Genomic DNA, 12453 nt, shown 5'->3' with positions numbered 1-12453 from the left:
ATTGAAGAGCCCCTGCACCTCCATTTTTCCATAGGTGCATTAAGAAGGTGTTGAAAGATAGGATTATTGAGGATTGGAGAGTATCGAGTTGATGGGGGGAAAGTGTTTGACTCCATTCCCACCATGGAGAGGTAAATGGGCACAATCAATATAAGGCTGGTTACATACTAAACAACATACATCCAATCCTTGCCCAAAGTGTGGGCATGTAGTTTTTGAAATTGGGTATGGACATGGGCACAAAGCCTTTACACACCAAAGGGACGCATTTTACAAAAAAAGAAAAATGATTATATTTATAAAATTTTCGATTAGTTGCAAGTGCAAAAGTGGGAAAGTGTTCGACTCCATTCCCACCATGGAGAGGTAAAGGGGCACAATCAATATAAGGTTGGTTACACACCAAATGACAAAGTGTGGGTATCTAGTTTTTGAAATTGGGTGTGGACATGGGCATGAGGCCTTTACACAACAAAAGGACACATTTTACGAAAAATGAAAAATAATTATATTTATAATTTTTTTGATTAGTTACAAGTGTAAAAAGTGCACCCTTGTTCGTCACTTTATAAATTGGGCGCGAGAAGCTCCTTGTCCAAAAGTGAGCGGGGATGGGGAGTCTTGTTTAACAAATAAGTAGTAGGTCACGTCCTCTCTAGACTGCGGACACCCAACTTCTAAAAAAATATTTTGATTGGTTAATACTTGCAAAGTAAACGTGTGCTATTTGGTAATGGTAGCTTAGAAGATGAAGAGGTATTCTGAAGGTAGTAGGTGGTATGCTTGCTTTACCTTGTGTTTTAGTTTAAACACATGCTGCCCTAGAGGACTCGGGAGTCTTCCTTCGTTCCCCTCTTCCTCTCCTCCTCCCGCCTTCATCATTGAAAGACTACCGCTCGCAGCTATGGTGACGACCTCGTCGTCGGATTCCTCCTCTGTTTCCTCGGATCCCGAGCATCAGAGAAGAAGCCATCGCCGGCGCAGAAGGCATCGTCACAATAAGCATCACCATCACCGTCATCGCCACCAATCGGACACCGGTAGCTGCGACTCTTCTCCCTCCTCGCCTTCTTCTTCGGATTCAGACCACAGCTCGGAGAATGGCGGTGCCCGTCAACATCACAGCAGCCGCAGAAGGCACAGAAAACGCAAAAGCAGGTATGCCTTCTGATTCTCTATCAATTAAGGAGATCGGCGTCCTTGTCTAAGTTCTCGCACTCTCTTCTGTTTGTGCCAAAATTTTAACCTTGTGGAAGCTCAAATCATGGCATGTGAAATGCGTGTTTGCAACGGGAATGCAATGAATCTCTGTTAATAAATACATGCGATATGGGCGAGATTCATATTAAACAAAACATCTAGTCAGTCTTAGTTTGACTCCAGTGTCCAGCAACGATGGATCAGCTATGTAAAAATCCTTCCTCTGTCCACAGAGCTTGGCAGGTGTTAGTAGCACGAAACATTGAAAAATTCTAACAATGTTTTAAGAAACAAAGATTGTCAGTTCAAAAGTAAGCCCTACTCAACCGAGAGCTGGAGTCGGACTTAAACTGCTTGAATATGATTTGGCTTGATCTGTGAACCATTTGCATCAGGCTTAATTGCTAATTTCGGCGCTTTCCTTAAACTAGCCATGTCTGGTTTTTAAGCTAATGCTTATGATCCTTTTCGAGGCTTGGTTGGATCGTTTAGGAAGTTAATATGAATTTGGAAACCCTCAGCTTTATATGCTTGCACATCATTGGCCAAAAATGTATTTATTCAGCCTAACAGATGTCTTCTTTTCGTTTTAGTATGTGTCACGGGGCATAATAATGGTGTGTATTGCTATTAATTTGACTTGTAAGCAGGTGATACTTATCTTTTTGTCCTCTTGTGCTTTGTGGGATTTGACTTAAGTATAACCTTGCTAGAGATGTGACAAGTGATCAGTTTTTGGTGTTGATTAATTTATTAAGCTTTTGGAGTGATAAATCTTGGTGTTGATTAATATATTAAGTTTTTGGGGAATGAATGTTGGTGTTTTTTCTGGGTGCAGGGGTGATTTTGAGTTAGAAAGTGATAGTGGGTCGAGTGATTCAGAGTATGCAAGAAAGAAGAGGAGGAAAGAGCATTCCAGAAAGGTATGCATTTCTTGGTGTAGGTCTTGGGGGAGTCTCTCTCTCTCTCTCTCTCTCTCTCTCTCTCTCTCTCTCCTTGTGGCTCTTATAATCTTATTTCTGCTCCAAGAAGAATCCACCCCTCTCTCACTATCTCTCATGGCAAAATAGCTCTAATTTCTTCTATGTAGTTGGAGAAGTAGAGGTGTTTTCATCTGAAAATGCAATGTTGGACCTAAGGACTCGGCAGTTGACACCCAGAAACACATTTCTCATACCCAAGGCAAAGCAAATTTAAATTTCTGGGGCACAGAACGAAATTGTTTGATACAATAACTCAATAGTCCTGAGTCATGGGAAGTTAACTAGGAATGGCACTTAGTCTGAGATAGGATTCAGGAAGCAACTCTAAAGATGAATTTGAGTTTGAGATTTGGCCTGTTCTTCCTAGTAAGAGAAAATCATATTAAAAATGCACCTTTGTGAGAATAATCACCAAGGTAGATCACAAAGTACAAGGTTCCTTATCGCTACTTATGTTGTAGATGTTTGAACTATGAAGCTTGCCAATAGTTGACACTTCTATTTCCCATGTTTTGAACTTTTGTGTTTACCAATTGTGATGTTTGGTGGCTGCCCTTTTTGAATATTGTCTAGACACTATAGAGTCGTATTCTTAAGAAGTGGTAAGTACATCAATTGTATTCTTTAAAACTTGACATTGTTTGGAACTTTGTTAGTTGCGTACATAATGGGCGAATTAGGTTATTCTTTGCATTTTAGTGTACCTAGGTTCTATATGGACCTTGTCTTGTGCATGATTTATCTCCCAAATCCTTGGATGCATAGACTTGCGTGAGCTTTGGGTGCACATTTTTCTTCTCATGGATTCACACTTCAGAGCTAAGTCATTTTATTGGACAAAAATTAGTGCATTACAAAGTCATTGCATGTATAATCAACAACAAATGAATGAGTTGCAACACAAAATGAGCATTAGCCAGGGTACGTATTGAGTATCCCACTCTTCTTTGACTATTGGTCATACTAGTAGGGATTGCACTCAAATCTCATTTATTCCAATTGTAAACACAGTAGGAAGTGTATGTAAATACAAATTCAAGAAAAGTACAACTGAATGAAAAAAATAATTTAGAAAGGCTATAGGGCAATGCTCTAGTGAATGTCATGCACCCTTGTTTTGTACCTATTGTTTTCCAGGTAAAATCAGAAGATCCAATGCATCTTTTCAGTAGTTTTGATGTTTGTCCCTCTAAAAGTATAGTTTTATCTATTAGAATAGGTGTGCAAGCTACTATTATCAAAATCCAGAATCTTCTTGCAGGGAAGGGATAAAGGCAAAGAAAAGGATCTGAAGCACAAACATGACAAGCACAAAAGAAAAGAGGTAGGCATCCTATTGTTGCTGATGCTTTGCATCTATTTGTCTGTCCATACAGTTTCATTTCAAAGCAATGATTATATGTGGTGCTGACATCATATTGCTGCCTGTATTCTTATGGGCCCTTTGAAATTGGAGCTGGGGTCTGCGGTCTGGTGAAATGACTCTATTCTGTCTGGATGATGATGGATGCATCAACAATGGTTTGCATCTCTTTTGCTCTGGGGAGCTGTATGTTGAAGCAGGCTAAAGATACTCCAGGTCCTGTGCAGCTGTCTAAGGTAACCAGTCTATACTGAGTAGTTAAATCTGGATTTTGTGTGTATACCTGTACATGTGTGTGGCAGAAATCTTCTGGTTTATATGTAGTTTAAATTCTGTACATGTAAGTACCAGAAAGCTTACTTTGTCTTTTTTGACAGTTTCTAGGCCATTCAAAGGATGATGGTGTGAGACGTAGTGCCATTTCTGGCAAGAAGGTATGGCTTATTTTGTAGATGTACTTTTTATATATGAATGTACAGGGTATGTAATAAGATTCAGATAATCCTTACCTGGAGTTAGAACACAGCATTAAATTGTAGTATTGCGGCAGCTTAAAATGAAGTCTTTGATGTTTTTTCCAAATGTTGTCATGGGACTGTAGTGAAGAAAGGATACTTGTGGATTATTTGATGTTACAACCTGTGATGGCAAAATGAACAAGTCTAAACTTATGCATTCAACTGAACACTAAGCCTCAGTTTTTATGTTTAACTGCTTTTTTGAAGCTATTGAGTAACTCCAGCCAGATCTGTCAATGGACTGCATGTGCATGTTAGATTGAACCATAGCAACACCTGAAGGGCTTATGAATCCGAGCCTTAGATACAGGTCAACCAGTCCCGTAAGCAAAGAGAACTTCAGTAAAGATAGAGTAGGTTGTTTATTAGAACAAGCTGAGGGCAGGTGTTATGTGATTCAGTTGGCACTTGATTGTGGCTAACTCAACAAGAAAATTGAGGACACTGAGAAACTTCCTTGTCATGGCTGGGTATTGAGAGCAGTGGATTGTCATCTGTAAGAACGTATCTTGTGCATGTGCAGGCATATATACGTGTGCATCTATGCATGTGCTAACTCTGGACTGTTTGATGACCCCACGATTATTTAGCCTTCCATGTTGATTAGCCTTTTAAGAGTGTTGAACTGCATATCTTGTATATGAATGTTGGAAGTTGAAAATTTGATGTTTCTTTTTTTCTGCATTATTGAATTAAATGGTTTGTTGAAGTTGTGATATTCACTCTCTTTATGTTGATACGATAATGATTTCCGGTTCTGATGTAGATTTTGCTCAAGGTGGAAAAATCAAAGGAGGACAAGTTAGCAGAGAATAACCGCAATGAGCTTCTCAAGTTCTTGAATGCTAGTTTTGACTGACCTCCATGTCAATGCAGAGAAGCTTCTTTTTCCGTATGGTGTATAGGTGCCTGTGTCTTAGCATTTTTTCTCTCTCTTGTTTTTTCCGGGGGGGTGTTATGATACATGTGTGATAAATACACATCACACTCAGTTTTACCTCTGTTTATCAAGAATTCATGAAATGGAACAATGGCTTTCCATACCAATCAGCATGTAAGATGTTTCGAACCTTTAAACCCCAACTTTAGGATATGGCATTGATGCGCCATGTGCAGCTTCTATGCTGCTATGGGCAAAGACTAACACAACTAATTGTACATTGCAGCTTTACAGTTTTTAAAGGACTTGCATAATGTATATTCTGTTTCAGTAATCAGTAGGTGGAGGTTGTGTAATAGTCGGTATATTTTTGGTAACTTTTCTTTGATGATGAACTGCAGCATTTGTGAATCAATGCAGAAGAATATGAACATTCCTGTGAAAGTCACTCAGAAGATCACTCAAAGTGATGGATCTTTGTTAACAAAAAATCATTTATCAAGTTATAAGGCACATCATTTGGTACTCTTATCATTCATTGTGCTGCATATAAATAGCAAAATGCACATTGCAAAGTATATAAGCTCTGTATTGTATGATGGGCATTATTCTCTCGTTTCTTGTTACTGCTTTTCTGACTTTAAACTATCAATTGTAGCTTTATAAGTTTTGAACCTCTTTTTGGTAAGCTATAAGTTTTCATAAGAAGATGGTAAAGTGTCTAAAGTGTACTAGCATGAGCAATAATGGTTTCTGAAAAACTGTTTCAAGTGTGTTGTTTTTTACAAGTTCTTGTTTGATATTGTTGGATTGTGATAGTTTACATCTGTTCTTATGTGTAGAACTTGTGCTTATGAGAAGGTACAATGAATGGAAATAGTAGATTCTAGAAGTAGATTGGTTCCTACAAGTTAGGGGTTCTAGTCTTGGACAATATTGGAGGTAGATTCTAGTGTTGGTAGAGATTTGTTTTGGTTTTTGTAAACTGAATTATGTTGGTGGGGTTAAAATGAACGAGACTCCTTGGATGCTCGTTTTTTGGAGGTCAGTAAGTGGTTAAGTGGAGTGTCTTTGCCTTCTAGTAATTGTTGTAGGCTGACAAGCTAGTATGGCTTTGTAGGTTATTGCAAGCTGTCTGATAGTTGGACATTCACTGTGTTTGCATTTCCTCCAACCAAGCTTTAACTTGGCACTCAAGTGCTTTTAGATTCTCTGTCGATGATGATGTATAGTTATTGAGCAGAGAATGGACAGGTTTGAAAAATAGAACTTGAAGTTGCAACACCAACTGGTTGCCATAAAATATGCCCTAAATTGATACTTTAAGGATGGACTTATTGATTTGAAGAGGTTGATTGAGAAACAATTTTTGTGATATATTTTTGAATCCATGGGCAGGAGATTGGCTGAGGAAAAGTTTTATGTGATTTAGCTAGGCAGGCAAGTCACTAGTTGGATGATACGTGCTATTTGCAACGAGAGCAAACCCCAATAACATTCCTGGTGGCAATCTTCATGGGCTGTTATAACAAGCTGAGATGAAAATCATATTCGAGGTTGATCTTGCCTCGATTTAACTTTCTCAACCAAATTTTCAAGTGTGCCATCTTCCAAGAAATTGGCCAATATTGCAAAAGCATTTTGCGTTGACGAGCAAACCTAGAGAACAAGCTCAGTCTTATTTTTTGAACTCAAGCGGTGATATATATGTTTTTGTGGAGTGAACACCTGACAAGTAAACCTAGAGAACAATATGCATTTACAACTATGTGGGCTACTTTGAACTGAAAGGGTTTGTGATAGGTGAATACGGCATGCCAAAACATTTATCTTTTCTACCTTGCATGCATTGAAGGAATCTTGGGAGCTTGATAATGGACCCATGGGCTTTTGAATTTCAACTTATTGCTCCTTTTAAGTTGAATATCAACCCATCTTGAATCATTAGGGCCTAAAGATAGCACATGTTGCTCATCTTGGATGACATACTTCTACAGAGTCCATTGCCTAGTGCATTAAACATCGTACCAATATATATACATAATACGAGAAGTGGTAGCATTGTTTTTCCCTGAAACACTTGGCCATGAACTTACCAGGATTGTCGCAATAGAAGCAATGGCTAGCAAAGGTGCCCCATTTAAGTCTAAATGCATACTAGAACAATGAAGACAAACCAATTGGGCCTTGTGGTATCCCACAACATGCCCATCAGAATACTAATGTCTACCCTTATACTTGGAGGCATGAAAACAGTACCAATGGCTACCATTGCACCCCTTAATAGATGTCAATAAATAAGTAACTGTATGATAGTGTACCACTGTATGATAGCGTTCCACCTCAAACCATGTTGGACAATCTTGTTTAAGCTAACGTTGGAAATTGGTCACTTAAGTGTCTACATGGTACCACATGCAACAACACTCTATCAAAGATTAAGGACGAACAACCCAAAAGGTCATCTCGATTTGTGACTAATATAAGCATGACCTCATAGAAGCCCTTGGGGTCTGCAAAAATCTGGAGCACAATCACATTGTAAAATGGAAGCCAACCACTAACGGATCCAAGGTAGCACTGGGATTTTGCTCATGTTAAAAGGGATGACCCCACACTCACATAAAGCTAAGGAACGAAGCAATTTTTGTGTCAACATGAGCATCCACAATGTCTTCATCACAATTTGGAAGATTGTTGTGATTATATTGAACATATTTACATAGCAAAGAGTAAGCAAAATTTACTAAATGTTCTGGGCATCGTGTTGGACAGTGAGTTCTCGATTGAAATAGTAATTCGGGAGAGGATTGAGAAGGGCCGTAAGACTCTTCATGCTTATCAGACATTCCTCGCTTCTTGCTCGACTCCCATGTGGACAAGACTCAATGTTTTCAAGGCGTGCATGTTACTGGTCTTGACATATGGTGCTGAAATTATGGGAGGACATAGTTAGACACTCCTTCAATCGTTGGAGACAATGGTTGTCACGGGGATGAAGTAGATCTTGGGTGAAGCCACTAAATCGACAGCGGTTGAAGCAGTCACCCTGCATAAGGAATTCAATATCCCCCCCCATTCTAGCATTTTGCGGTGGGCAATGTGTATGTGCCTTCAAAAAGTACCTAGGGGTTAGGACGTGGATTCGAGAGCTCTCGAAACCTCCGTCATGTACTAAAAGAGTCCACAAATGGACCTGGGCTTCCAGGACTGTGCATTGGCTAGAGAAGTACGTCCCTGAAGCACCTCTACTTGCTGTAAGATATCATGTCTGGAAGAAATGGGAACGGCAACACAAGTGTGTGAGACTTGCCTCCTATAATGAGAACAAGTTCGAATGCTCAAGGAATTTCCTCTTTCGCACTAACCTATCAGAGAACGTCAAGGCTTCTGAGGAAAGGTTTTTGTGCTTAGCATGGGTTGGAGGGGTGAAGATGGTGGATAGCTATCGACATTCTCGTCAGCAAACCTGCCCTCTATGCAGCTCTCGTGAAGCAGGAACCTCTTATGCACACATCTTGCTTTCCTGTCCTGTGTTGACCGATGAATGCGACATGCACATTTCGGGTATTATAAGTGAAACTCGCGACCTTTTGTCCTGAGGGTGTACCTTAGAGGATGAAGCTATGCTACTCCTTGGTGGGGAGATCAGCGGGGTGTGTTTGCCCAACTGGGTGAGCACTCATCCGCACTCGAGGAATGTGGTCCCGGGGCATTGCCTTGTGGCAGCATTCCTCAGTGAGGCGATGCTGAGGTACTTGGGAGCATTATATTCGTGATCCCTACCCTCCGCGGGTAGGGAGATTGTCTTGTGGCATTGCCTTGTGGCAGCATTCCTCGGTGAGGCGATGCCGAGGTACTTGGGAGCATTATATTTGTGATCCCTACCCTCCGCGGGTAGGGAGATTGTCTTGTGGCATTGCCTTGTGGCAGCATTCCTCGGTGAGGCGATGCCGAGGTACTTGGGAGCATTATATTTGTGATCCCTACCCTCCGCGGGTAGGGAGATGACGATATCCTCCCTTTGCGATCTTGTGCGCAAGCTCGTACTCGTACCAATGATGGCACCGCCTCGCTCAGGCAAGCGAATGCTGTTGGGAGGCAGCGTTTGCTTGAGTGCGATGGGACACCACCTTTGAGCCGATGCCCAACCTTGGGGTATGGCATCCCTTTGAGGGAACCCGCCGGGATCGGCGGTTTTAGCTGGTGAGAGTCCAGCACTACCTGGACCCTTGCACTAGGGTGCTAGGTGCCTACCCACGCTCCACTCATTGGGAGCAGTCTTCCAAGGATCTTGGTTCTGAAGGAAGTAGCGAAATCATAAGCTAGTGGCACAGGTTCTGCCGTTGAGTCTGTTCAGGCACCCGGCTCAAAAAACAAAAACAAAAACAAGTACAACATAACTCAAAAGGGATAGAACCCACCCTTTGTGATCATCACGGACATCTCATCATGTTTGTTGCATTTCACAGCAGGCTGTGTATCAGAGCATGGAGTTATTTCCTCAGCCATCTCCTTCTGGCTGCAAGGCTTCAAGCATCTGATTGATGAAAGCTGTGTGGAGTCCAAATGTACTGACAAAAGGGTTTTCTCTGATGCTGTAACCTAATCTACTGTTGCTACAAACCTAACCTGCCCCGGTCACCAATTTGACCAATGTGCAACATGATCTGCTTTGGTATAATCGCGACGTGCAAATGTGGTGGAGCCACGTGGCTTTTTCTACTGTAGACTTGCCCTTGAGACCCGCCTGTTTGCCCTGTAACTGTTGGCCTCAGGTGTCTCTCTCTCTCTCTCTATAGATGTTAGACAGCGCCTTTTCCCAGGCTGCGTGTGTGAACTATACCAGCATGCAGTAAATCACCAGGTCTGTGCGCTGCCAAAACGTGTAAAAACAACGCGCTGGCCTTCCTGTATGGTGATGATCAAACCAGGACCACCACACGCCTGCCTGCAGTATTCCCGAGGTCTCTCCTCTCTCTCTCTCTCCCTCTCTAATTTACTACAGATCCGCGTGACTGTAGGGCTAGCGTGTAGTCGAGGGAACACGGCAGTCTCCATTGGATTCAGCTCTCTCTCTCTCTCTCTCTCTCTCTCTCTCTCTCTCTCGGTTCAAGCTTGTGATACAGCTCATCTCGGTAATCCCCCAGCTCTTCTCTCCTCTTGGCAGGCGCACGTGATCCCACCAGCTAGGGTGGGATGTTCTGTGAAGGGTCGCGCGTAGATGTGGCAAGGAAAATCCTTTGCCACTCGGGGGAGGAGGTAAATGGTGGAAATTGGAATTGGGGTTGCAGTTGCGCCGATCGATGTGCTTGCAAGGAGACGTTCCCAAATCCGGGGGAGCCCTGAATCATTGGGGACCCCCCATGGCGTGCTGGGGATTAAAATCGTGATATTGAGCGGTGAACCCCTCTCTGTTTCCCTACCCAAAAAAGAAAAGATTTCCCCCCCTGTACTATCTTTGCCTGCAGCTCCTGCACTGTCAACTCTTGCAGCTCTTGTGCCTTATTCATGGACCAGTTGCCTGATTGATTCTTGTCGCTGCAGCTCATGGGTTTGCTCGACCTCTTCCTCGACAAAAGAATCCTGTTGCAGGTGATTCTTGTGACTGTGGTCCGAAGATATTTTAGTCTTTGTATGCAGAATGCATGTAGCAATTGCATGTATCATGCAGTCTGGATGAAGCATGATGAGCTCTCAGCTATAATAGATAGCGTAAAATTTCTCAAATTCTTATGTAGTGTCCAAAATTTGCATTTTGGACCGTTGGAATCTATTAATGGAATGGCTGTGTCATGATAGTAGCTCTCTCTAATAAAATCTTTACATGTTCCATGCATCTGTTTTTTGCATACATACATGCATCCATTCTTCTGGATGGGCATTTGGTGATCTCAACTATAACGTCAGTCTTCATATTCTCCATACTTTGGATTGGTTTCAAGACATGCATTTTTGACAGCTGGAAATTCATTGCAGCATGCATCTAGCTACTTTGCATCACATATGGAATTTTGTAAATACTGCTAATATATGCACTGCAGATCATTCAAATTTCGTTGCTATATATACATGTACTTTGGTTGTGATGATACGTGCAATATTTCGGCTATTGACAACATATGCATAGGAAGATTCGATATATGTATATTAGATTGTCCAATATTTAGTGCATGTCCTCTTTCGGTTCTAGATAATCACAATAGGAAACTAGAACTTCATTATGTTACTTCAATGCATGCAATGTGTGTAAGTTTAACTCCATGTAGTGTTTAAATTGTAATGACATCTATTTTGGTTGTACACATTTGTCTTTTGGTTCAAGCATTATGTCACTCCCAAGCATGTAAGCATCCATCTTTTGGTTGCATGCAATTGCAAACGGGTATTAGAACCTCATGATGTTACTAGAAAGCATGCAATGTGTGCAAATTTGAACTCATGCATAGTGTGTAATGGCGATTGCATTTGTCTTTAAGTTACATTCAATTGTAATAGGACATTGGAACCTTGTTGATTTGCAATGTTGTGTTGCTTCAAAGCAATGCTAGGTTACTTCAAAGACAAATGTCCTATGTCCTATTGCAATGTTAGGTTACTTCAAAGCATGTGTATTGTGAAAATTAAACTCATATATATTGTATAAAACATGGTTTAGGGCAAATGATTGTCTTTGACCTTGGCATGAGATAGAATTAGCTTATTTGGATGCATTACACTCTTATGCACTGGACAATGCATTACACCACAGTGGTTAGGAGATCAACACCTAAACTCACATATGGATAATAAGAGTTGGGAGTATGTGGAATCTTGTACATACTTGGGAGTCTTATTTATGGGGCCCGCCTTTTTTATGCCAAAGGTAGCAAAAACTAAATTTACTTGCGAATACACATAACTAGGTAGTTTAGAGAGGATGTGCTCACATGCATAGTTCCAAGAACCTTGCACCAAGTTGTGGCTCTTTGATACGTTGGTCACATCCACACTACTCTATGGAGTACATATATGGGGGCCCAATCTTGACCACCGTAGCAAATTAGGGCACACTTATGATGAATGATGGTCAATGGAGAGACCCATGGTGATCATAATATCTAGAATGATTAGATGTAAGGCCTTAGTTCCACATGAGATTATCAGAGTTGAGCTAGTGGTTACATTGATCACATACACACGTAACCTATGGGACCTACCTAGACACAAATATGCATGGTTGGCTCTTGAGTCCTCCAAGTAGCTTGATAGAGGGTGATACTTCATGTTGGTATGCACATATGTCAATCGATTTAAGTTACATGGCTATAGCATGGAAAGGTTACCCCCTTCTAGATACTCCCTTGATACACCATCTTTTGATTTGAGCAGGTCAGAGATTTGCATGATCATCAAGATGGATCTTACCCATTTGGATATCTGGCGGACATGGTTGATACCTGTGAAAGAGTTGGGGATAAATATGGCTTTTTGTCGCGAGCACTTTCTTCATACTATAGATGATGGATT

The 12453-nt window shown here is 41.3% G+C and overlaps 1 protein-coding gene across 1 annotated transcript; it reads left to right on the top strand.

Annotated features, from left to right (window-relative positions):
* The first annotated feature begins 768 nt into the window (after positions 1-768).
* LOC148034463 (uncharacterized) lies at positions 769-5278 on the top strand. The gene is made up of 6 exons (XM_087679401.1): positions 769-1158; positions 2039-2123; positions 3445-3507; positions 3747-3782; positions 3924-3980; positions 4831-5278. The coding sequence occupies exons 1-6, from the start codon at positions 905-907 to the stop codon at positions 4921-4923; spliced, it is 588 nt and encodes a 195-aa protein (XP_087535527.1). The 5' UTR covers positions 769-904; the 3' UTR covers positions 4924-5278.
* The last annotated feature ends 7175 nt before the right edge of the window (positions 5279-12453 follow it).

The sequence above is a fragment of the Lygodium microphyllum genome, chromosome 6 (assembly GCF_053477565.2).
Source record: "Lygodium microphyllum isolate KBCC chromosome 6, Lygodium_microphyllum_v1.1.10, whole genome shotgun sequence".
Lineage (NCBI taxonomy): Eukaryota > Viridiplantae > Streptophyta > Polypodiopsida > Schizaeales > Lygodiaceae > Lygodium > Lygodium microphyllum.
The sequence above is the reverse complement of the archived record's forward strand: the minus strand, read 5'-3'. Positions and strand labels throughout refer to the sequence as shown.